The 25,581-nt window shown below is 40.6% G+C and overlaps 1 protein-coding gene across 5 annotated transcripts; it reads left to right on the forward strand.

Moving 5' to 3' along the window:
• Window positions 1-73: 73 nt before the first annotated feature.
• Window positions 74-25,010, forward strand: TBC1D31 (TBC1 domain family member 31). 5 transcript variants are annotated; one of them, XM_015283159.4, is made up of 23 exons: window positions 74-192; window positions 1,986-2,081; window positions 2,385-2,531; window positions 3,084-3,199; window positions 4,963-5,141; window positions 8,639-8,790; window positions 9,202-9,361; window positions 9,594-9,794; window positions 10,967-11,143; window positions 11,939-12,018; window positions 12,121-12,267; window positions 12,660-12,793; window positions 13,777-13,910; window positions 14,514-14,693; window positions 15,672-15,904; window positions 16,208-16,360; window positions 17,375-17,510; window positions 18,344-18,436; window positions 19,916-20,056; window positions 21,064-21,258; window positions 21,660-21,810; window positions 23,818-23,934; window positions 24,620-25,010. In XM_015283159.4, the coding sequence occupies exons 4-23, from the start codon at window positions 3,106-3,108 to the stop codon at window positions 24,760-24,762; spliced, it is 3,000 nt and encodes a 999-aa protein (XP_015138645.2). In that variant the 5' UTR covers window positions 74-192; window positions 1,986-2,081; window positions 2,385-2,531; window positions 3,084-3,105; the 3' UTR covers window positions 24,763-25,010. The 5 variants fall into 5 exon arrangements, with proteins under 5 accessions (XP_015138645.2, XP_046794217.1, XP_418456.3 ...); XM_046938261.1 differs by lacking the exon at window positions 1,986-2,081 and having other exon boundaries at window positions 74-271; XM_418456.8 differs by lacking the exon at window positions 1,986-2,081.
• The last annotated feature ends 571 nt before the right edge of the window (window positions 25,011-25,581 follow it).

Below are 25,581 nucleotides of genomic sequence, written 5' to 3' on the forward strand. Positions count from 1 at the left end.
CCGTCGGCACAGGAGGAGCGGGTTGTACCACGTGTGCGGCATCCCCCGCGGCGGCGGCCGTTGAGGGAACCCTGAGGGGAATCGGCGAGCGCGGGAGCGGCGGCGGCGGCCGAGGATGCCGAGCTGCGATCTGGGCTGCCGTGAGCATGGCTCCATCTGGCACCGCAAACCCAGCCCGGCGGCACGGGGCGGGTAACGGCGGGGCAGGGAGAGGCCGAGGGCACGGAGGAAAATGATCGGAGGGTGTTTGTCGGTCAGCGTTTGGCTGCAAGTGAGCCAGCAGTGTGCCCAGGTGGCCAAGGAGGCCCATGGCACTCAGGCTTGTATGAGCAATAGTGCAGCCAGCAGGAGCAGGGAGGTGATCGTCCCTCTGTACTCAGCTCTGGTAAAGCTGCACCTCGAGTGCTGCGTTCAGTGTTGGGCCCCTCACTACAAGACAGACATCGAAGCCCTGAGTGTGTCCAGAGAAGGGTAGAGGCTGTGAAGGGTCTGGAGCACAAATCTTATGGGGAGCAGCTGAGGGAACTGGGATTGTGCAGCCATAGAAAAGGAGGCTCAGGGCAGACCTTATTGCTGTCTACAACTGCCTGAAAGGAGGCTGTGGCGAGATGGGGCTCGGCCTCTTCTCCCAGGTAACAGCCATAGGATGAGAGGGAATGGCCTCAGGTTGTGCCAGGGGAGATTCAGGTTGGATGTTAGGAAAAAATTCTTTTCAGTAGGAGTGGTGAGGCAGTGGCACAGGCTGCCCAGGAAGGTGGTGGAGTCAGCATCCATGAAGGTGTTCCATAAACATGGCGGTGTGGCACTGAGGGACATGGCTCAGTGAGCAATGGAGGTGACAGGAGGATAGCTGGACTAGATGGTCTTAGTGGTCCTTCCCAACCATCATGACTCTATGGTCTCCAGCATTGCAGTTGTTTTGATCTTGTGGATGTCAAAAGTGTCTTGATCTAGTTTTCCTTTTGTTCTTTTTTTTTTTTTTCTTTGTTTGTTTTTCCTCCATTAAGAAGATACTGTGGTCAAATTCCCACAAGAGTTTAATTGAAATATTTGATGAGGAAATATGAGAAGAACACTGTCTGGCCCAAGGGGAAGAGCAGTAAGAATGCTGCTTTTGAGTGCCTCAGTGGTGTTTGCCATGGGACTTCTGGGTGCAGCTCCACTTTATTCTGCTGAATTAGTTCAGTGCCAAAGGAGCTCTAGCAAGACAGGGAGCAATGCTGAGAAAGTGCTGGGAGGTACTGGCACTACACCGATAGTACTCCCACTTCAGGCTACTTTTAGAATCGTAAATCACATGTTATGTTTTATTGATGTTAACGATACTAACATCACAAACTTGTAATGATAATCTGAACAGCTAATTTGCTTTCCAATTTCATTTTTATGGCCCTTCCTCTTATCCCAGAATGGTGTAGCAGGGCAAAGTGCTATTAGTTGTATCTCTGCTTTGCAGCAATAGCTGCATGGCCATACAGATGTGCATTTGCACTTTGTGTGCACACCACTACCTGCATACAGGTAGTGATTATAGTGCTCTCCTGGCATTTGGTGGCTCAGAGGTATCCTTATCCTACATTAGCATGGTCAAAGTATCCAATATTCTATACAGTTTTAGTTACTTAATCTGACTCTGAATTTACATCCGGATGATTATAGAAGATAACTGGTTTGCCCAACAGTATCCAAGAAATCCAGGAGCAGCAGATTTCCCAAACCTTAGGGTGCTGCTTCCTCTTACAGCTTTTTGCTGCACGTGGGCTTCAGTTCTGCATCTGGCTTTATGTTGTGTCAGCAGCATGATAGAATGTGAAAAAGCAGAAACTTTTGTTCCATAATATCTCAGATGAACAATGATGAAATGGATTGCTTCATGCTTTTGAAGGCTGGGAGGAAGTGAGGTTAACATGGATTCCCCTACTTCCCAACCTCCCTGCATCTAATCAAAGCCGTTCATGATGATTTGTCACTTCTCCATTTTCTAGCTTGTTTCTTTATGGTGCTAATGAAGAACGAAGTTCCTTGTGAGAGCTGAGCTACATTTTCAGATAGCGTGGCTATGATGATAAGCCAGCATACAAGTTAGTGTCATACAATAATATAAATGAAAATCAGGTCGCTAGGAGTCATGTAACAGGCCCATGGGTGGTGCAATTCCTCCTGCCTGCTTTACTCTCTAACGTTCTTTCAACATAGTGAATGACTTCCTTTGTTTAGTATAATTTTTTATAATACAAAGACATTATTTTCCCTGGAAGGTTCCTCACAGAACACTATGAATGATGAGAATTGTAAAACAGTAATCGAGGGAGATGTTAATCTTAGGTCTTGGAAAAATACATGGTTATAAAACAAAACAATTGTTTGGTCTGCTTTCTCCACAGAGTTATAGTAAACATAATTCATAGTGCCACAGGATATCATTCCAAGGCAATACGTTTTCTGAATGTGGCTTTTGACAGTTCTGGAGATTCTCTGCTTGCTGGAGACCACCAAGGAAATATATACGTTTTTGACCTGAATGGAAACAGGTGAGAATATTTATATAATGCCATTTTAACTGTCCTGATAACTGCAACATTCAGGGGTGTGGAAGTTGCCTGTCACTGTGCCACAGTTTTTTAACCATTAGTTTTCCATGACTGTGCAGATAGATGGTGGTTTTCTCAGAGCTGAAACTGCAAGCCACTATTTCATGTAGGTTCCCTGTGTACTGTTGTATTAGTTTAGCTGCTGCAAAGGATAAGAACTTTGTAACTTAACTGAACAAACAGCAATTTCATAGAACTTCGGTGATGGAGAACTACCAAAGGAGTTGTGCTATCAATTAATAATAGGAGCCAGGAATTACAACAACCTAGTATTGTCATCTACAGAAATACATTCATATCTTTTCAAGTGTGTGCTTTCAGGTTAGCACTGCTACTCACACATAGTAGAAGAAGATATGATTTCTTTCCTCTCTTCTTTTGAGTTCTTTTTTCTCTCAGTGAAATATATATTGAAACTGATTAAGTTAATACCTCACTTGACATTATGAGCCAAAGCTTCCTAACACAATGAGAACGTGTATTTTTAAATAGGTTCAAGCTTGTTCAGCGAACAATGCAGGCTTGCACTGCTTTGGCATTTAATCTTCGCAGAAAGACAGAATTCCTGGTGGCTTTGGCTGATTATTCTGTGAAGTGCTTTGATACAGGTAAGGAGAAATTTAAAGCCTTATTATGTGGATTGTTACTGTCTCATTGTAATTTTGGTTTTAGTATGACAGTTAGCAACTGAACCAGTTTCAAACTATTTTTGCATAATACATGTCAGCTAATTGACTGGGCACGCTGAAATGACTGTCAGTTGTTTTGAGAATGCTGGTAGATCTGTACCTACCAGTGTCTAAATATTAATTTCACGGGCCACCTGTGTGCCTCTGACTTGATTACACTGGGAAGGGCATTGACAATTAATTCTCTGTAAAGTAACCAATCAGAAATTCCAGCTGTATTGTCTTGTATCATCTGGGCTTACATCTTTTTGAAAAGCCATAGGAGTCACTTGACTGCAACTAGAAGGTCTGAGTATGATATTGGTGGTGCAGTTTTTTAAGTAATAATGTTCCCCAAAATGAAGAGAAGAAAATATGATCTGAAATCCTCCGTGCTTTTCCTTCAACAACAGTAAGGCCAAACTTAGTTTTTGGGTGCACTTAGAGATATCTTACTAAATATCCTTAGCAGGAAGCTTTTCACACCAGGCTGCACAGAGCCACATCCAGCCTGGCCTTGCATGCCTCCAGGGATGGGGCATCCACAACCTCCTTGGGCAACCTGTTCCAGTACTTTACCAACCTGCACATAGCAGGGGGGTTGGAACTAGATGATCATTGTGGTCTTTTTCAACCCAGGCCATTCTATGATTCATTCTGCAATTCTATGATCTCACAGTCCTGCATTTTGAGATTGTGCTGTTTCCAGATACCAAATCACACTGAAGAACGTCTTGGAGTATAGATGTCCTTCACATAAGTCAGTATTGGATGGACTATCCTTAACAAAGTATTAGATAATAGTGAGGGCCATCCCCTAATTTAGAAGCCATTCTCTGTAATCCCATGATATCTTCTCATCTGGCAACAGCTTGGAACACTCAAATGTCTGTAAGCACAGCAGAAAGCTTGACCATTAGGCTTTGCGAGCTGCTTTATAGCCATTTCCCATCTTTGGTGCCATAGCAGTTGATCAGCTGGAGCAACCCCATGGACAGTCAGGCAAAACAGCTGATGTAAGTAGTCTTGCCACAAATAGGGTTAGATGCTGAGGAAAGATTAGTGGTCATGCATTCACAAGTGAGAAACAATGTAGTCAGAGGTACTATTTCCTGAGTATGTATTACACAGCATAAAAATACTTTGGACTCTAAAACAGTTAATGAGGTGTTGCTTTCTGACTGTGCTTTCCTGTAGTCATAGCCCATTGTCATGAAACCTTTCTTCCTTGCACCTGTGAATAGCTGTCTAATCACTCATACAAACTGTCCACAAGTTAAAACAAGTGGAGAACTGTAAGCAGAACATTCAGTTTCAACTACTTGATATTTCTGCTGATGTTCACATCAAATAATTGGCCCACAAGGCATGCTTACTTTACTTGATTGCAATGTTCGTGACTTCTTAAGATAGATTATTGGGCTAAATTAAACAAGTCTGAGCAAGCTGGATTTCTCTGTAGAACTGAGAATAAAACCTGTCACTGAGAGATGAGAAGGTTGTTTCTCTGTGGTATAATAAATGAAGACTTTGTTTCTTGTTTGTTGGATTGCAATGGTAAATGGTCATGTATCAGCTATGCTTAAAAGTCACTTTTACGGCATAGTGCTGTACGAAGTGTAAAGTGGTATGGAAAGTAAAGTAGCAGTCATTGTCTTCTGAATGACTTTCATATTCTTTTCTTTTTTCTTTTCGTACTGCAGAAACACAGGAACTTGTTAGTTGGATGAGAGGCCATGATTCTTCAGTGTCTTCCATCTCTGTCCATGGCTCAGGCAGATATGCCATCACCACATCCACTGATACAGCACAGCTGTGGGACTTGGACACCTTTCAAAGGAAAAGAAAGCTTAATGTTCGTCAGTCTGTGGGTATACAGCAGGTGAGTAAAGAGCAATTGCTAAAGGGTAAAAAAACATACCTCAGGAGGAGTAACACCACACGTTAAAATCACAGTACTTGAAGACAGAGGGAAGACGTCTGAGGAGCAGCTGAAGTCACTGAGTTTGTTCAGCCCAGAGCAGGGCAGGCTGAGGGGAAGCCTCATGGCAGCTGCAGCTCCTCATGAGGGGAATGGAGGGGCAGCGCTGAGCTCTGCTCAGTGACAGCAGCAGGGCCCGAGAGAAGGCATGGAGCTGCGTCAGGGGAGGGGCAGGTGGGGGTTAGGCACAGGGTCTGCACCAGAGTGGTCAAGCATGGAACAGCCTCCCCAGGGCAGTGATCATGGCTCCAAGCTGCCAGAGTTCAAGAAGTGATTAGACAACACTCTTAGCCACAAGGTTTGTATTTTGGATGATCCTGTGCGGAGCCAGGAGTTGGACTCAATGATTATGTGATTCTATTATAATTTTAAAATTGGAGCTAAATCTTTTAGGTATTCTTTGGGCTAATTTTCTTAACTGTTCTCCTGTCGTATCAGTCAGGCCACTAGGCAGTCAGTACTTACAAAGATCTGCTGGAAACATTTAAGGAATCTTCACTTGTAGAGATACTGCGTATTTGGTTGGATATGACCTTGATCAACCCAGGCTAACCTGAAAGTTCACCTTTCTTTGACTTGGGGATGGTCTCAGAGGACCTCCGGAGATCATTTCCAACCTGAATGAATTTGTGATTCTAAGAGTGTAATGCAGTAAAAAAGAAAACCCTGCATTTTAGCAGCATTTGTTTTGGTTTGCTGCACAGACATTTATACTGGAAGAGCTTAGGGGATGAGAAGGAGACCCTTTATATCAGGGTGTGATATTAATAGGTCTACTGTAGCACTATGCTGCTTTAAATAGGTGTGCTTATGCCACCAAATGTCAAACTTAAGCATAAATACTACAATAAGTACCACTGCAGTACCAGAGCATTGCCTACACACGTGCTGCCCTACACCGTAGTCTTATAAATACCACTTCAAACCAAATTTCTCATCAGGTTGGTCACTAAAAACTACACTGATTTTGTAGAGGACAAAGATATTTGTTTGAGTACTTTCACTGTGTTCTTAGGCAGAAATTTTGCAGAATTTGGTAGGGTCAGGATGTTACAGTATGGAAACAAACTTTTAAGTCTAAGCATTACTGACTGTCACTGAGGGAATAAATCATGAATTTGGGAATTAAGAGCCTGCAATTTTGGTTTGGCTCTACCATTTCTAATAGGACTTAATGCAAATAATCCATTTTATCTGGATTTTGTTTTGCAATATTTAGAACAGAGATAATGATGTTTACTCCCATGCCACAGTTCAAAACATATAGATAAGTGCTCGATTAAAGATCAGATTTATCGTGAGATAGAACCATGACACATACTCTCCAAAGTTGGATTCCTACTTGCTATTTGAGGCTTTGTGTTACTTCCACACTGATCTACAGTGTACTTTGTGATGCCTCTTTAATTTAAGCCCAGTTTGCACTCCAAAACACACCCTCCGTTCAGTCGGTATGAGACAAAGCTTATTTAATATGACAGAGGCTGAGTTGCATACTGTTAAGAACAGCGGTTGAAAAACAGACAAGAAAGAAGAGCTAAAGAAAAGACGCCTATAATGACAATTTTCAAAGCATTGCTGCTTATTCAGCAGCTGCTTGTGAGCAGCTTGTGGTATTTTTCTAGGACAAAGCAGAAAATGAGGAACTGGTCCAGTTTGCCAGAACTTAGACAGAAACTTGAAGCTCTTCTTGGGCTACATTTGCTGTTGGAAGGACCCATGGACTTTTTTACAATTGGAAGTAAGAAAAGGTGGAAATCACGTTGCTCAGCTTCACCCATCTGCATGATAGGCATCAGTCTGTCCTCAGATTTTTGTCTAGGCTTCCTCACAGTCCCTCAGGTAGGACGTGCAGCTCAGGCTGTTTAAACATGAATGTGGTAGGTGAGGTGACTTTTGCCCTACGGGTAACTTTTGTTCACTGTCAAGTGACTAATTTGGGCTGGACATCTGACTTTCAGTCACTGACATTCAGCATGATGAATACCATCCTGTGTATCCAAATTTCAAGGTCCAAATAAACCATTCAGACCAAAACTCTGAACTTTTTGGTACTGACTGCAGATCTCAGCCACTGAGTCCTTCGGGTAGTCAGTCCCTCAGTGCTCCAATAGCAGAAAACATTTTGAATTTAACCTTCAAAATTACACTTATAGGGCACTGGCTGAAGCTGCATGTTCTCCTACCAAAGCAGAACCTCTCATCTAGACCAGTGATTTGTCATTAAGTGAAAATGTATCCAATAACACCCGTACATCTAAAAAAAAATCATTTTTATTTTTCTTTATTAAAAGGAATTACATATAAATGGTAAACGTGTTTGGAATAATGGAAAAAAAAAAGTACAAGTTTGGTTTTGTTCTCTTTTATGACAAACTGCATTTCATAGTTGCAGAACACACTGCTAAACTTTGTACAGTATTTCTTACATTTAGTAGTTCCGTGCAAAACTGAGGAGCTTAAGCTTAAGGATAAGTGCTTCACAGAGTGCATTTGCAGGTTGTTGAAAGCAGAGGTGAGTTTGTAGAAGATGCAGCAAGCTATTCAAAACCCACCTGTGCGCAGTGAGCAGTTCTGGCTCCTGGCTCCCATGCTTTCCTGCAGCTGGGTGCATTTTCCCAGCATCACCATTATGCCCTCTCTGACAATCATCAGAACCCTCCAGAAGAGGGAGGAACAGTTTTGAAAATAACCCAGATAAACTTCTGTGTCATTTCAGTGAGGTAAATTGGCTGTAGTGAGAGGCCCGAAACAAACACAGCATTCAAGGTGTAGCCTCACCCATGCCAAGTACACTGATAGAAGCTAGGATGCTGTTGGCCTTCTTGGCCACATGGGCACACTGCTGGCTCACCTTCAGCTGTCTGTCTGCTTACACCCCAACATCCTTTTCTGCTGTGCAGCTCTCCAGCCACTCTGCCCTAAGCCTGTGGCATTGCATGGAGTTGTTGTGATGAAAATGCAGGACCCAGCACTTGGTCTTGTTGAAGCTCATATAATTGGCCTCAGCTCATTGATCCAGCCTATCCAGATCCCTCTGCAGGGCCTTTCTATGCTCAAGCAGATCAGCTTCCTCCCAGCTTGGTGTCATCTGCAAACTTACTGATGGTGTTCTCAGTCCCCTCATCCAGGTGATATTAAACAGGACTGGCCCCAATACTGACTCCTGGGGAACCATTCACGACCAGTCACCAGCTGGATTTACCTCTATTCACCTCTACAACTCCATTCACCACCAGGATCGAAGCCTTGCATTGCAGCTTCGTTACACAGTTACAGTGATAGTTATACTGTTATGGTTCCTTGCTGTATTTTATTCTGCCGTTCACTTTAATCCAGTTTAAAGGGTACATCCTTGGTGACATCGTTCCATTTTTTATTTTTTCATATTCATTCAGGTTTTCTTTCTTCCACTGAGTAACACCATCCTCAGCTGTTTCAAAGATAATTCTGTTTTTGCCTGGGAATTTGATACTCTTCACTGTAAATATCAGTTGCCAACTGCAGTAGAAGGCTCTGCATTACATTATAAGGTCTTTGCAGTTACCAGGTAAGCTGCTATTTTAAACATTCTAAAGGCAGACTACAAAACCTGTAATTTTAAAACAGGTTTGCTTTTCTTATATGCAGTGTTTTATGGAAGTATTGAACTGTATGCAATGATAAGCATTTGAAATCTGCTATGACTTATACTTGCAGCAAGGTTCCATAGCAGTTTTTATTACAGTTGAAATAGCAGTTGAAATAAAGTTGATTTAATGACCAGTAAAATAAGGTTTAAGCTATCCATTACAAAAGAAATTTTATTATTTAGAAGCTATGTTGTACTTTTGGGAGAGTATGACAGGAATAACGTCAGATTCCAGAGTGATTTGAGGGCATAGCAGGAAATGTATGATCTCTCTCGTTGTAGCTTAAACTGTAATATTCTGATGGAAACTTTGCTTCATCTGTGACCCAGAGATGGCCGGATTTTTGTAGCTGGCGGAAAATCAAACCATCTTCACTTATGGTGTTTAGAATCAAAGCAGTTGGTAAGAATAATCCAGATGCCTACAGAAGTACGAGCTGTCCGTCATCTGGAATTCCTCCCTGATAGTTTTGATGGGGGCTCCAATCAGGTCAGTTACTTAAACTTAAGAATGGATGTTTGATTACTTGATTCAACACATGTATTTTGGGGGGCATTTTGAGGACTGTGGGGAAGGTGGGCCCCTGCCATACCAAAGGAAGGATTCTGTGCTAAATATTTGTCCAGTTGCTCCTCTAGCTTAATGGAATGGCATTTCTTAATTTGGTATTCTTCTTTGTTTGACATTGACAGCATTATTGATTAATTCTTTTGACTTATAGGTCCTTGGAGTGTTAAGTCAAGATAATATTATGAGATTTATCAGTATAGAAACATACAAAATTCTTTTTGTCATTGGGAGTCATGAAGAAGGAATTAGTACAGCAGCAATTAGCCCCAATGGACGGTATATTGCATCAGTAATGGAAAATGGTAGCCTTAATTTATACAGTGTCCAAGCTTTGACTCAGGAGGTGAATAAGGTACGGTGTTTTATATTTCTTATAATTGCAGTAGATCCCATTAAAGGTGACACTTGTCCACATAACTTTTGTATCAGCAGTAGTTTGCTGCCATGTCATTGGCTTAGAAGTGTTGGAGTGCCATACTTAACACTACAAAAACAGAAAAAGTGGTTTGCTGAGTTCCTTCATTTCTATTCCAGCCTGTCAAGTAGTGTGGCATTTTTAAAGTGTATCACCCTGGTTTTGGTTTTGGGTGGAAGGAAAGACGGTATTTCTTTCTGCAGCAATTAATGGGGACTGATTTTACTTTGTAATGATGTTTTGGGAGAGGTGGAAACAGCACAATTGTGTGCTGCTTCTGTTCCATTTCCTAGCAAGAAATGTTTTGCAACTAATGCTCTCTTAAACTGCAGGCATGGATGGTTCTTGCTGTGTTATGTGCCATCATTATGGCACAATCATACTCCTAGTCCTGCCTAAATAACAAGCATTCTAAATACCAGTTCTTATTTTATTAAAGTAATTTATTAATGGGAGTCAGGTTTCTAAATCCAGAATCCACGTATCTTTAATCACTGTGTCGTTGAAATAAACAGTAACCAGCTTCGGATAATGAAGGAGTTGGAGCTGAGGAAGGATGTGTAAAGATGTCACATATGCATTCCATTTGCGCTTTTGCTGCCAGGTTGACATGAACTGGGATATCCACTTTGTTCCTTGCTTTCCCAGTCTCTAAAATTGAATTAATACCTACCTAACACTGAAGATTAATTAAAGTTTGTAAAAGTCTTTAGCGTTCTTTCTAGTAGGTGCTATGGAAATGCAAAGTCTTTTATAACATTGAGAAACATATTACAATGAATAACCTGAACACGTGATACACATTTATACTATCTCAATTATATTTCATTGTTTGCTAAACAGGGAAATAACATGATGTCTGAGTAGATGTTTGGAAGCTGTGTATACATTCTCACAGTCTTTCTATTTATTACAGTAGTTTAATTCACTGCCATGTATATTTAGGAGTATACAGATCATATGTATTTGTTTATGTTATAAATATGTCTGTGTTCTTTGTACTGCGGCCTTCAAGCTCAAGGATATTGCATATAAAATAGACATCAAATTATAGCGTTATTTATTCTGTCTTACAAGATGTTAACTGAGTCATTTTCACTTAATATTAGCCTCCACCTCCGCTGTTCAAAGTAGTAGAGGATTGGCCCAAGTGCAAGTCAGAGGCAAACAAGCTGACAAGAAGAGTGACTTCAGGAAGGTCAGAGCAGCCTTGGAAATCCAAAGGAAGCAAAATTCACACCAGACTGCTGAAAGTGCAAATGAATGCACCACTTGAAAATAAAGAGGTAGGAAGGAGTTGCAAATATTTTGTTCTCCAGTGTGCATTTAAGGTTCCTTGGGGAAAAAAAAAAATAGAAAAGCTATTTAATTTGAAGAATACGTTCAGGCATTGATTCACTTGGATATCTGAGCAGAGTTAAAGGAGTTTTAGCACCGTTTCTTCTTTCCGTTCTGTCCATAACTCCTGTATTATGTGATGCAACCAGAGCTACCATTGCTCCAGTCAGGTTTGGGCACCTCTAAAGTTGTTCAACTTGTGACACATTTGGATATTTGCTAAATCCAATCTGCTTCCCTGCTTGCAAACTGCACTTCTGAAACATCTGCCTAGAAGCTACTTCAATTTTCTTAATTATTTAGAAGATGCATTACTGTTATGTGTATTTCCTTTATTGGGCTGCCTTCTCTTCATGTCTCTATCTTGATTGTCATGTGTATATATATATATTCTTATATATGCATATATATACACATACGTGTTTTTTTCTCCTGTGACATTCATCACAACGTAATCTGTCACTTATGTCAATATGCCTTATGTTTGACTGTATCAATCATTTAACTATATATAGTTCAGTCAGTCAGGGTCTGATCTGAAATCGGTGGCAGCTGTTCTTGACTTTAGCAGATGAGGGACCTCTGTTGCTGAAATACTTAGGATAATACAGCTGGACACATTATATATATTTTTAAGGTGTGCTACAAATTTCAATATTTAGCTACTGTCATTGAATAGAGTGCAAGAAAAGAGTTAATGAATGAGAAATCCTCACATTTACTGCTGATTCCCTGTTTTGTAGAATGAATTGCCAGGTGGGTTAAACAAGAAACGCTTACAGGCCTTATTGAAAGGATATGGCGAGTATCCAGCAAAATACAGGTATGCTTGTGTGCATGTTCATGCTTGAGCAAAATCAGCTTGCTTGTCTCTAATGGCCTGTGAAAGAGAAGTTGCTTGACTAAGTCTGTGTTTTAATTACAGGATGTTTGTTTGGCGTTCCTTATTACAGCTTCCTGAAAACCACTTAGCATTCAGTAGCCTGATAGATAAGGGAACCCACAGCGCATTTGTGAATATTCAGAATGAGTATCCCCTCAAAAGCAGGAAACTGCTGAGAGTTTTACAGAGGTAAAATGTATATTTATGTTTATTTAAATATTGTAGATTTATATTTTCATAGAATCACAGAATCACAGAATGGCCTGGGTTGAAAAGGACCACAGTGACCATCTAGTTTCAACCCCCCTGCTGTGTGCAGGGTTGCCAATCTCTAGACCATGCTGCCCAGAGCCACATCCAGCCATATATTCATACGTTGATCTAAATGCATCCCATTTTAGCTGAAACCAGCTAAAATGAAATAGTAGTGCCCTAATGCGTTTTTGTTTTTATAACTGGTATAAGCCTGCATCTATTTTGAAGTTTACAGTCTTTCTAAATGTTAGTTTTAAAATGCACATTATACTTCTGTTCAATTTTGTACTGACGTTTCCTACACCTATGCTTGCCTTTGTGTATAGGACCTTATCAGCTCTAGCTCACTGGTCTGCTATCTTTGGCGAGACACCATATATTCCTTTGCTAGCCTTCCCATTTGTAAAATTATTCCAGAACAACCAGCTGATCTGCTTTGAAGTTGTTGCTACAGTAGTAGGTAAGTAACAATTTTCAAAAGTTGAATATGCAGCAACATGTTTAAGCTTTCCTATACAAAAAAGCTTTTCCTGATGGAATGAATGAGGTGATTTCCTAAGAGCTTGCCAGACACACTTTTAAAGGTATTGCCAGGAATTAATATGTAGCAACTGTATGTTTAAAACCAAAATTTGTTTTTAAATCAAAACAAGATAGTAGATTTCCTTCTGCAGTGTTTACAGAAAAGCTAGCAGTTTTGTACTATTTGCAAAGTCTCAGTGAGAACAAGTATATCTAGCATAACGGTATCATACTGAATAGCTAAAATCTGTCTCTCAGGCATGGGAAAAGTACTCAAACCCACCTCCGCTCCAGTCCAAAGGGAATGATCTCTCATAAAGTTTTACTGTGTTTAGCTGTCTTAAACACATGGTAACTCAAAATTAGACATTTGGCTGAAAGCTCACTATGGCTGTTTTCTGAAGAAACATACTAAATTGAAGTGCACTACACTGAAATTATTTGTTACAGCTGTTGCTAAGTCTGCACAAGATATGTGCTGCCAAGCATACATATCCACTTTGCAAACACATGCTATTAGTGAATAAGTAGCCAAGCTCACAGATATTTTCCTTACTGTGTTCACAATTACTCGATCCAGGCTGCAGTTCTGTGAGACAGGAATACTGGTTGAAGTATTCCCACCTGCTTCCAACCACTCAGCACACCCACTTTTTTATACTGTACCTTTGAACCGGGTTAGTTCCCCAGCCTGGTTCACAGTGCCCTGAGCAAACACTCATGTCAGTGCAGTTGGAGGAGCAGTGAGCTGTGGGAATGGTTTCAGAATAAATGGGTGGAAAGAAGACAGATAGGAATATCCTAAGTAGGCTTTGCTGCTTAAAATTTCCTCTTCCATTTGCAGTCTTTATAATGAAACCTTAAGGTTGCGAAGAGTATCACTTCGGATTACAGTGGATCGTGTTTTGTTTTTCTTTTTAGTTAATTTTTGTCAGCACTGGTTTGAATATTTTCCCAATCCTCCAGTTAATATCCTTAGCATGATGGAAAATATTTTAGCACATCATGACAAGGAACTCCTTCAGCATTTAATAAAATACAGTGTGACTTCACAGGTAATGTTCTAGCCAATGTTTGTATATGAACTGTCAGTACTGGGAATGATAGTGCACTTGTGGTTTATTTTGACATAAATTTTGTAAGGGAGTTTCAGTAAATAATATTGAATGATACAGCAGTGTAAAGAACGTATCATTGTTTTCCTGAAGCTTTCCTTTTTGACTGGTCATAAATCTTGTGCATGTGCTACTGCAGGTCTTAGATGTCCTTCCCTTTCAGGTGCACATTGCCTGAAAATCTATTGGTCAAATTATAAATGCATGTTCCTTTTTTTTTAATTGGGCATAGGTGAGGTGAATTCTGTAAATAAGTTTAATCCATAATTGTACGTATTTAATATGACGGATGATTTTAGCTTCACAAAGCTGAACAGAGTATTTAAACATCCGATGACATAAGAAAATTATGTTTGCTTATCTCATATTACTTTTGAATGTTTATAGTGAGTAATAAAGCTTACATGCTAACGTGGTTTCAGCTTCTTTCATAACTTCAGTAGATTTTTGGTATAAGGCAAGAATATTTCATATTTGTTTCTGTAAAATGAATGGTAGAATTCTACTAATGGATTGTTCTGTCACATTTCCCAAATGATGCAGGTTTATGCCTGGCCTCTTCTAGAAACCCTGTTCTCTGAGGTTCTAACAAGAGAAGAATGGCTCAAAGTCTTCGATAATATCTTCTCTAACCATCCCTCGTACTTCCTAATGATTGTTGTTGCCTATATTATTTGTTCCAGAGCTCCTTTGCTTCTCTGTAATCAAAGTCAGGATTTTGAGGTAAACATCTGATTTTTTTTAAGTTGGTCATCTGAAAGTATGGCTGCAGAAAAGCATAAAACACCGTATCTGCTGTTGTCGAGTTTTGAAGGAGGTGTTTCAGTGCCACATTAATATATTATTACGTTGCTGAACAGTCATCTAACACCTACCAAATGGACAATAAATAGATAAAAAGTTGAGCAATATCCTGCAGTTCCATGCAGTAAGATCTCTAACAGCTTTCATAAGCTTTCTAATGCTGCTAAAAGTTACTTAGTAAATGTCGGCGGTTCATCAACCACAAAATAATTCTGCCTTTTAGCTGAGGTTCTAAGATTGACTTCTGCGTGTGGAGAAAAAAGGCAGTGATTCTGTGATGTTTCATTATTTTGCTTGCGGACCGCAAAATTAGGCAGTATTATTTGACATTCTCTGAAGCTAAATTAAAATCTTCTCACGTTTAGCCTTAGAAGGAAGGAGGAGGATTTTTCATATGAAAACATATCTGCAGACAAATGGTTCCACCTTGAAAATGCGCTTGTGAGCATTTTGAGAGGCATCAGGTCTTTGAAAAGCTAATTTTTCTTGGTGAAGATCTTTGACAGGAAAAATAGTCCTACTCGAAGAGGAACTGCTATGTTTCGTGTGTAAACACTAAACATTGAGTGAGGTTTATCCAGCGGAATGAACGCCTGTGTGGGCAGTATGACACTCTCACGTCACACCTTGGTTCCCAGATCTCTTACACAACTGCTGTTGGAGCAGAAGGAAAAGAACCCAAGTACACTTTTACAACTTGGATCAAGTTTGGGTCAAGTCACTTGAGCCCATGACATTTTACTAACTGATAGGGCTAACTAAAGAATCCTTTTATTTTTTATTTTTTTCAACTTCTGGAATATAGAACTTGCTAATTTACTTAATTATTCCTACATAGGTGTATTAAAAACTTGCTTAATCTTTTGTAGAATGTAAATGGCAGCCTATCTCTTACAGTATTTCTTTCATCATCGTAACAACCTGGACATTAACACTGTGATTAAACGAGCTTATCATCTTATGGAGACTACACCACCAGATATCCATCCACAACGTGTGCTTGATGACTTCATGCCACTTACAAAAGGACAGTACCCTGTATTTAACAAATATCCCAAGTTCATTGTGGATTATCAAACTCAGGAACGGGAGAGGATCAGACAGGATGAAATTGAATACTTAAGAGAGAGGTATTGATGGGAAAGCTGAAGACAGTGTCAGACTGGGAGGGACAAGTGAACACAATTCATTTTTTCTGTTACAATGTGTATGTTTGAGAATAGAGGCAATGATTTAAGAAAATATGGGGAAGATGACTTTAAAGATGTTTGTGAAAGTCAGCACTGTTACTCTTTCCCGTGTATTTTATCAGTACATAAAGAGGGGTGCCACGCTCTCGTGGCATCACACTTCAGTACTTCTTTGCTAGCACAGATACCAATTTCAAAGTAATCAATTCTTGACATATGAACACATGATCTCATTCCATTTAGGCAGTTAGTGCATGAATTAGAAGCTAAAGCACAGGAACGGAAAGCAGAAGATGAAGCCTTCTACAGAAAGCAGGAATTACTCCGAGAAGCTGAAGAACAAAGGCGAAAAATGGTACTGGAAGAGGAAGAAAAGCTGGCAGAAAGGAGGCGGAGGTATTACAGTATGAAAAACATGAGAGACCTGGCTACAGTATCCTGCTGTTACATTTTTAACCATGAGTAAAGGATAAATGGCCACTAATTTGTACAAATTGTAGTGTGGGAGAGCAGTGTGGTCTGGCAGGTCAGATTTTGGTGTGAGAATGAAGTAATCTAGGTTGTATTGCTGCCTTGCCCAAGGGAATAGAACATATCAGAGGCCGGCACACTTCATGTTTTTGTCTCAGCTCTCAGCCTTTTGTCTGATCACTTCAGATTGTGGATGCTTTTGGACAGCTAATTGTCATACTTGTACTGTGGACAGACTTATTCAACAAATATGAGAGTAAGTTACAGTATTGAGAGTATTGATGCTATACTGTTCAGATTCTTATGTTTCTAGTGGAGTTAGAAAAGAGGCTGCTTTTATGTATCAGTTGCTGAGCAAAGAGTTATAATAATACCAAAGTTAATCTGGTAGTTCAGATATTTTGCAGTTGTGAAGGCTGAAGAGAATTTTAACACAGTTTATTAGATTAACTAAAAGTAACACTTTCCTTAAACTTCTGCAACCTACAAATCAGGTTCTTATTCTAAGAAATGAAACTAATTCTTGAGTTTGTGGTTTTGTTCTTTGAAAGGGTTTGATGTTTTGCAAATAAATTCAGGACTAATTTTGTGCTGAAAGAGGTACCAGGGTGCTGACAGTTATTCTAAGTAACAGTTTCCAGATCTGGATCATTACAATACTAAACTAGTGCTTATTAAAGTACAACAGGAACAGGAACACAGGGCTTCAAAGCTTAATTGGAAGAGATTGCCATTAGAGGATGCCTGTGTGTGTCTCTGAATTTAATTTTTACTTGTAAATGAAAACTGGGTAGTTTACAAGAATGAAAGCCCTACGCTTCATCCATTAGAGATTAGCTCACAGAAACTGGTGAGTAACTGCGGTGCGAGCTTGTGTCCCTTTTTATTGACCTTTCATACATACAAATTCCCTTGCTTTTGTTTATTTTGGCTTTGAAGACTAGCTGCTGTGAGAAGAGAACTGAAAGTAAAGGAACTACAATTTCTAGATGCTTCAAGAAGGCGTTTTCTGAAATACCAGCAAGATTGGCGTCAAACGGAGCTGAAACGTCTTGATGATGACATTGCAAGAAAGGCTGAGTATTGCTCAAGCTGTTCTTTTCTTGAAGGCTTACTGGGAAGAGTAACAAAGAAAAAAAAGTGCATAGCTAAAATGTACTGTGATTTGTGAGCCCAGGGGTGTGTTTAGCATGAGGTAGATGACTTAAAGTGTAAATGTATCATTTAACAGTTTTATTTGGCACTTCCTATGTTCCTGTGTCTTGTTTTAACTGGCAGAATTCCTGGGAAAAGCCAAATATATCTCTATATTAACAGTGTTGAAAAATGTAATTAGCTCCTTAAAGGACTCACCAATTATCAGTTGTCTGTGGGCTGTATATCCAGACTGCAAATTAACTTTGGAACAGCCTTTGGCCAGGTCTGCCTCTGCTCCTGCAGGCTTAGTAGTTCAAGCACCATACCAAGAGAGAGCAGAGCATGAGCTTTTGAACCTCGTGGGCACAAATGTAGTCTCTGCTGAGCTATTCTGTGTATCTCAGCAGCACACTTTGCAGGGTCAGGCCACTGTCAGATTCTTCTTTTTGCAGCTCAGCCCAGGTGGCTGCTTGCATTTCTCTGCTGTCCTCCACAGCAGTTTGGGTTCAGAGATTATTTAATTTGTAGCTGTATCTTACAGATTATTAGCATTAGCCTGACATTTCCCTAACGTGTGGCTGGATTCAAAGTTATTCCTGTGCCTCTTGCCTTCACCTTGTCCTGTACTTTCAATGTTCAGTATTTTCCACTGTTCATCATATGACAGAAAGTTAACTAGAACTTAGAAGTGGGGTGTCACTTCTGGGTTTGGACTTTCTTGCTTTGTTTTTCTCCCTTGCTCCATTTTCATGTGTTTCTCTTCTCCTCAAGGCATCAATGAGAGAGCAAGAAACAGCTGCTACTGTTCAAGATATAGAAGTACGACAGATGGAACTTGAATCACAAAGACAGCTTTTTGAACAGGTAATTGTTAGGGAACTCTACAGATGTTTCTATTTAATGGTTCTTCCTATGTAGTTCTCAGATCTGGTTGTATTCATTCTGTCAGCCTACGTGAGGGAAAAGGAAGGGTTTTTTTAAGTTTCCTGTCTGATTCCTTTTGTAGAATAAACCTTCAGTTAATAACAGATTGTTGTAGTTGATGACAGAATGTCTCATTGCCAGCAGTGTCATTAAGCAAAATGGAATGGATGGTTTATGGGGAACGTGCGCCTCCTTTCTCAAATGCCTTACATATAGACCAGAAAAATCATTATTCAGTGTTAAAGGTTTTTATATCAATAAATATTGTTTAAATGTAAAGTTAAATGTGACTGAAAAGCCAGACTGCCAGTCAAAGACGTTAGTAAGGTCCATTTTGATCAGAAATGGTAAGTTAAGTGTTTAGAAACCAGAGCTGCATGTCCCCATCTTGCATACATGCACATCTGGCTGGAAAGCAAGCAGAAGTGGCCATCCAAAACTGCTAAACCTTATTCTGAAGCACGTGTCTCCTTATGTTTTACTTAAAGCTTTTGGCTGTAGACTTTTTGTCATTCATGCTGAGCATAACTGGGTTAAATCTCTTTTAGCATTTATTTATTAAATACAGCTGTCCTATGGCTACGTAAAACAAACCAAGCTGAGATCACCTGTGTTCCAGTAAAGTCATCTGTTTAAAGGAACTATTTCTGCAGTGACCATCCTCTTTAGGCTAGAAAGACTGCAATTATTTAACTAACCAAGGCTATATGTCTGCCCACAAGAGCCTGTACAGGCAGGCTTTCCCTGCCCATGCCCTGAACTGACTGTTTTACTACTGTCAGTGAGAGGCCATTTGCAGGGTTGGAAGGCCTGTTGAGACGCAGTGTATGTTAACTGTGCATCTGTACCCTGCTGATACAGTCCAACAGATTCCAGCAGGACTGGGAGAGAATTATGCCTTCTTCAGAAAACAGTATAGATATGCCCTGATGAATATGAGGAAAAACTGTTGAGAATTAAGATTTCTGTTTCCAGTGTGGATTCGTACTGCTTTGCATTCAGTCTGCAGTTGTGTTTATTGTAAGTCTCAGTACCATGAAACTTGATTTATATTTGTGAAACATTTTGAGGTCTTAGCTAACGTATGCCATAAATGTAGAGAATATTTTTATGATGAATCCAAGTAATTTCAGTTGGAATTCTGTTTCTGTGCTCCATTGTAATCCATGGGATGAAATTACATCGGTATAAAGCTGGGAGATCACTCTGATGACTCAGGCTTAGCACAATTCCAAGTCAGTAAAGCAGCAGGGAATATCACTGTCTTGGACAGTTAGGGTAGTTTATGCTATGCAGTGGAATGAGATGTGTGGATATATTCAAATTTTAGTTTAATTAAGTTTTAATAAGTGTTAAAGAGAGAATCACAATTATGGTTAGTAGCTTAGCAACAGTAATTTATGCTTGTGTGTTTGGCAGCGTCTTATCAAAGATCAAGAGGCAATTACACAGGAAATGAGAGAAGAGATGGATGAAAGACAAAGAAAGGCAGATCTTGAAGACCACATTGTTCAGAGATGGATAGAAACAGATCGAGAAGAAAGACAGAAAGCTCAGATGGTAAGATGGTTGGATTTTCACATGTATTTGAGGGAGTCAGTTATGTTAACTGGTATACTATTTAATAGTATTTTTGTTGCAGTGAACTAATACAAGTTAACATGAAAATATTTCTAAAGAGATCTACTTTCTTGATACCCATTTTAATAGATCAGGGTGGCTTGTTTAAAGTTTTGAGGGTTTCAAAAATCTGACTGAAGCACCCAAGCAGATATGCAATGCTGAAGTTCTCTGGGACCACCATGAATATTACTTTTTCTTTACTTTCCAGAACTCAAAAGGCATTTAAAACTCAAAAGTGCTCTTCAAAAGAAGTTATTCTCCTATTAAGAAGCATGTTTTATTTGTAATCATAATAAAACAAAAGGAAGCCGCAAAGGAACTTTCCGTTGATAGTACTTGGCATGAAATTGAATTGCAGAAGCTGTCTCTCTGATCACAGTAATGAATGTGTATAGCTTGACATTAGGAATTGTTCGGATTTTCAAGCTCAGAACTTAAAACTGCACAGTTGGAAAAATAGTTGCAGCTAACCCACTACCCATATGCTTGGCATCTGCATTTATATTTTGTCTAGAAATAAACATATGGGCCTGAATTTTTGTAAACAACCTTCAATTCTTGGAAGCATATGGATGTGGGTGGAAGTATTGGCATTCAGGTATCAATCTCATGTTAAGTGCACCTGTAAGTCATATGAAATCCATGCTAAGAAAGCAAAATCCTCTAAATCATGGAGGGGGTGTATGTCTCATTTAAAAGGCCCTCAGTGAGGGAAAGAATAATAAGGATGAAAACAGAGCAGAAGACAGCCCTGACAGAAGAGGCAGCCTGCTGTAATGAATGAAGGGGTGGCACTGCAGGTGCAGATTCCTGCTAAGGACATGTGACAGTGATACCATAGGACACTTTAGCTTGACGGTAAAAATATCTTCCCTTATCTGTATGTAAAGCTATATACTTGAAATAAAGTCATTGGAGTCCTGTTAAGAGAAATATTTTGTTAGGTGGCTGAAGAAAATTTAGCCAAGGCAGAGCAGAAGTGCATTGACCATGAATGGAGGCTGCAAGCATTGTATAAACTAAGGAGCGATGATGAGGACCGTGAGAAGCGTTATGAAGAGATAGCCAAGCTCCTGCATGACAACAGGGTGAAAGAAGCTGAGCTGCTGAAAGCCATGAGGGAGGCAGAAGAAAAAAAGGTATCTGCATTCCTTCTTTTCCTAAGTGCGACTGGCAAAAGTATAACTGTCTTTTGCCTATAACATAGGATAGCATAAAACAGGTAGAACAGGAAGTTGAAGTAACTCCTTTCCTGTTTTGGCCTGAAATTTCTAGAAGCTCTAGAGCAAATTAGTGAGGATATTTAAGAGGCATATTCCTAATCGTGTAAGTTTCTCTCATTTTTTCTCTAAATCAAAACTTTTACCTTACTCCAGGTGTTTGAAGAAATGTTACAGAAATAAACATTCACTCAGTGTAGTAATACACCTTTTAATTTAAAGAGGAAGTGTAGTCTGTAGTAATCCAGATGGTTTTACGTGTTGTTTTTTGGTCTTGTAATAAATCTGTTGAGGATGTACTCAGTATCTCTGTTGCATAGTGGGAAGAAGTTACATGGAGAAAAGCACAACTGGAGGAAGAGCAGAAGGCAGCTGCTGCTGCAGATAAACACAGGAAACAGTTTTTAGAAGATGAAATGAATGATGCATTAGAATTGGCTGAAAAGCTGCAAAGAGAGGATGGCTATTTTGGTGAGTATGTAGAATATGCAGTTTTCTTGAGTATCAGCAGCCTGGATATTGGCATGAAGGTCTGGATTGATGAGCAGAAAACAAAAAAAGTACCTAACATTAAAGATACACATAGGTTCAGCTCCCTTACATGAGTGTTTTTTGGCAGTATTCTTTCATGTAACCAATATATAAAGCCATACTTGGATAGGAACCTCAATTGATAACCATCAGATGCAGCATTATAAACGATCCATAAGATTACTTTAATCATGTTATATAGATGGGATTCTAAGCTTTGTTAGCCAGCAGTTACAGAATCATAGAATTGTAAGGGTTGGAAGGGACCTTTAGAGATCATCTAGTCCAATCCCCCTGCTAAAGCAGGATCCCTACAGTGGCTTACACAGGAAAGCATCCAAGTGAGTTTTGAATATCTCTGGAAAAGGAGACTCCACAGCCAGTGCTGAGGCACCGGAACAGGTTACCTCGTGTTGCGGTCGATGCCCCATCCCTGAAGACTTTCAAGGTGAGGCTGGATAAGGCCCTGGGCTATCAGATCTAGCTGTGCACATCACTGTTCATTGCAGGGGAGTTGGACTAGGTGGCTGTCAGAGGTCCCTTCCAACTCTAAGGATTCTGTGATTCCCTCTGGGCAGCTTCTTCCAGTGCCTTGTAACCCTCAAAGTTAAGAAGTTTTTCTACATGTTCATACAGAATTTCCAGTGTTTTACTCTGTGCCTGTTGCCCCTTGTTCCGTTGCTGGGCACTGTTGAAAAGAGCCTGGCCCCATCCACTTGACTTACACCCTTTAGATATTTGCAAGCATTGATAAGATCCCCCCTCTCAGTCTTCTCCAGGCTGAACAGCCCTAGGTCCCTCAGCCTTCCTTATAAGGAGAATGTTCCAGGCCCCTCATCCTCTTTGTGGCCCTGCACTGGACTCTCTAGAAGATCCCTGTATTTCTTGAACTGTGAGGAGTCCAGTGCTGGACACAGTACTCCAAACGTGGCCTCACCAGGGCAGCGTAGAGAGGGAGGAGAACCTCCCTTGATCTGCTGGCCACACTCTTTGTTGCACCCCAGGATACCATTGGCCTTCTTGGCTACAAAGGCACAGTGCTGGCCTCGTGCATCCCCAAAACTGAGGATATTTTTTCTCTCAGTGCATTATTTTGTATTATTTGTAGAGCACACAGGAACAGAAAATTTAGGATAGTTTGCACAGTTTTTTTAATCAATTTGGAAACCTCAACCTGTAATACTCTCTTCTACTAGAAGACACCTACACCTTGGGTTTAGCATGGTTTTTAGAATAAGGGTGGTGATGCACTGGAATGGGTTGCCCAGAGGGATGGAGAATGCCCTATCCCTGGAGACATTCAAGGTTAGGCAGGACAGGGCCCTGAGCACCCTGACAGAGATGTAGGTGTCCCTGCTCACTGCAGGGGAGTTGGACTGGATGACTTTTAATGGCCCCTTCCAACTCAAAGAATTCTATGACTCTGTTTTCCTTCTGAAATACTGCATTTGTGTGGTTTTGCAGATACATATTGCATTGCCCCATCTCCTCAAGACAAGCAGATGAGTGACTACTATTAAGATTAGTTGATCGGTGTTGCTTTCAGCAAACTTTGTCAGACTTTGCCCTACTTTGCCTGATGGTTTTAATATGGAGTAATTAGCAACTGCGAGTTATTAAAATGAGTGTCTCCTAAAACAGCAAGTATGAGTAGCCATATTCTGCATGAATTCAGTGGCCCGTTTGTCAGAAGATTAATTATATGGGGAGAAACACCACATATGGAACTGTAATTTGTTGAAATGAAAAGCAGTGATGCATGGCTTTGCCCCATAGACCAAAAATTGTCTTCAAATTCTGAACAAATTTTACTTGCCATTAGCTGGAGTGAGTAATTGTTCCAGCTTTGCTCCCTAGAGAAAAACTGTTTTGCCTCAAGTGGGAAAAATTCACTAGAAATGTAAACATTTAAGATGTACAACAATGCTTTCTCTGCATTTCCAACAGAGAGACTGCGTGATTTAAAGAGCCGACGTGCAGAGAGAGGGGTAGAATTCCAGCAGGTGCCAAAGTCTGCAAACATCTGCCTGAATGATTTATGTGCATCTCAGTCGTCATCGCACAGTAAGATTCTAAGTCAGGGCCCTCCTTTTTTCTCACGTTTAACTTGAGGTGCATTACTGGAACACCTTGCTGGGTGATCGAGTCATTATTCACTGTGCAGGTGTTTAGTGGATAGCAAACCCATTCGTTTATTGTTGCCTTCTGTTTCACACCTGAAAAACATAAAAAAAAAAAATGAATCACTACCAGGAATAGCACAGGTAGGAAATGCCTGAAGGGTGTTGCATTATAAGACCATTCATTTTAAACCTCAACCTAGTTTAGTCCCATTCTGACCTGATCGTTTTACCTGTATTTGCTCAGGCTTCATAACTGTATATGATCTGGGGATGTTGAGCATATGTAGAGCCATCCTTCATGAAAATCCTTCAGAGAGTTACAGTTAAGTAGTCCTCAATAATCTACTCAGGGCTGTGCTAGCCAATGAAAGCACATGTTAAAATCCCTTGTGTGTTCTGTGTATCACTCTGCACACACTGGGAAACGTCTTTGGAGCTGCCAGGGAACCCCAGCAACATCCGACCTTTCTGTAACAAAATACAACCCTGCCATGGTACCACTTTCAAGGAGCTTAAGGGGTTGTAATAAGATAGAGCATGTCTCTCCAGAGGAGTTTTCCCAATAAGCATTTGTGGTATCTGTGGAAAACAGCTGCAATATTAAGTCTGAGTTTCCTCTCTTTAAGCGTCTTTAGCTGGAAGACAAGAGCTGGCACGCCAGGAGTGGGAGCTGATGGCAGAAGTCAGGCAGCTCAGGCAGAAGCTCACAGCGCGGGCCCAAACCAGGCGTCCTCCAGCTCACATCTCACCCACACGGTGGACAACCTGAGCTGGTTTGCTCCGGACCTCAGCTGTACTTCAATCAATCAATCAAACCCCGACTATGTGTGATGTGATTAAGGACTGATCATAGGGTGTTTATTATAAATAAAGGCTTTTGGAAATATTTTTATATGAAAATAGAATTCTGGCTAGAAAAATGTGCAGCATTTGTAACCTCATCGTTTTCCCCATAATTGTAATATTATTTTTACTTCTAAAATAAACTGACTTTTTACCATTAAGTTATTTCATATACATACAGTATTTGTGTGCTTTATTTGGTGCAGTCAAAGCCCTGACTTGGAGAAGCAGACCACCATTAGAGTCAGGTGCTAAAAGCAGGGTACAGGGGGGCTGGAGGGCCACCAAGATGATGAGAGGGCTGGAGCGCCTCTCCTGTGAGGAAAGGCTGAGGGAACTGAGCTTGTGTAGCTTAGAGAAGAGAAGGCTCCGGGGAGACCTCATTGCGGCCTTCCAGTACTTGAAGGGAGCGTATAAACAGGAGGGTGGTATGGCTGTTTATGAGGGTGGATAGTGATAGGACAAGGGGGAATGGTTTTGAACTGGGACAGGGGAGATTTAGGTTGGATATTAGGAAGAAGTTTTTCACACAGAGGGTGGTGACACACTGGAACAGGTTGCCCAAGAGGTTGTGGATGCCCCATCCCTGGAGGCATTCAAGGCCAGGCTGGATGTGGCTCTGGGCAGCCTGGTCTGGTGGTTGGTGACCCTGCACATAGCAGGGGGTTGAAACTAGATTGTCATTGTGGTCCTTTTCAACCCAGGCCCTTCTGTGATTCAGTGCTCCTTATGGGTCCCTTCCAAC

This window comes from Gallus gallus, chromosome 2 (genome assembly GCF_016699485.2).
Source record: "Gallus gallus isolate bGalGal1 chromosome 2, bGalGal1.mat.broiler.GRCg7b, whole genome shotgun sequence".
Lineage (NCBI taxonomy): Eukaryota > Metazoa > Chordata > Aves > Galliformes > Phasianidae > Gallus > Gallus gallus.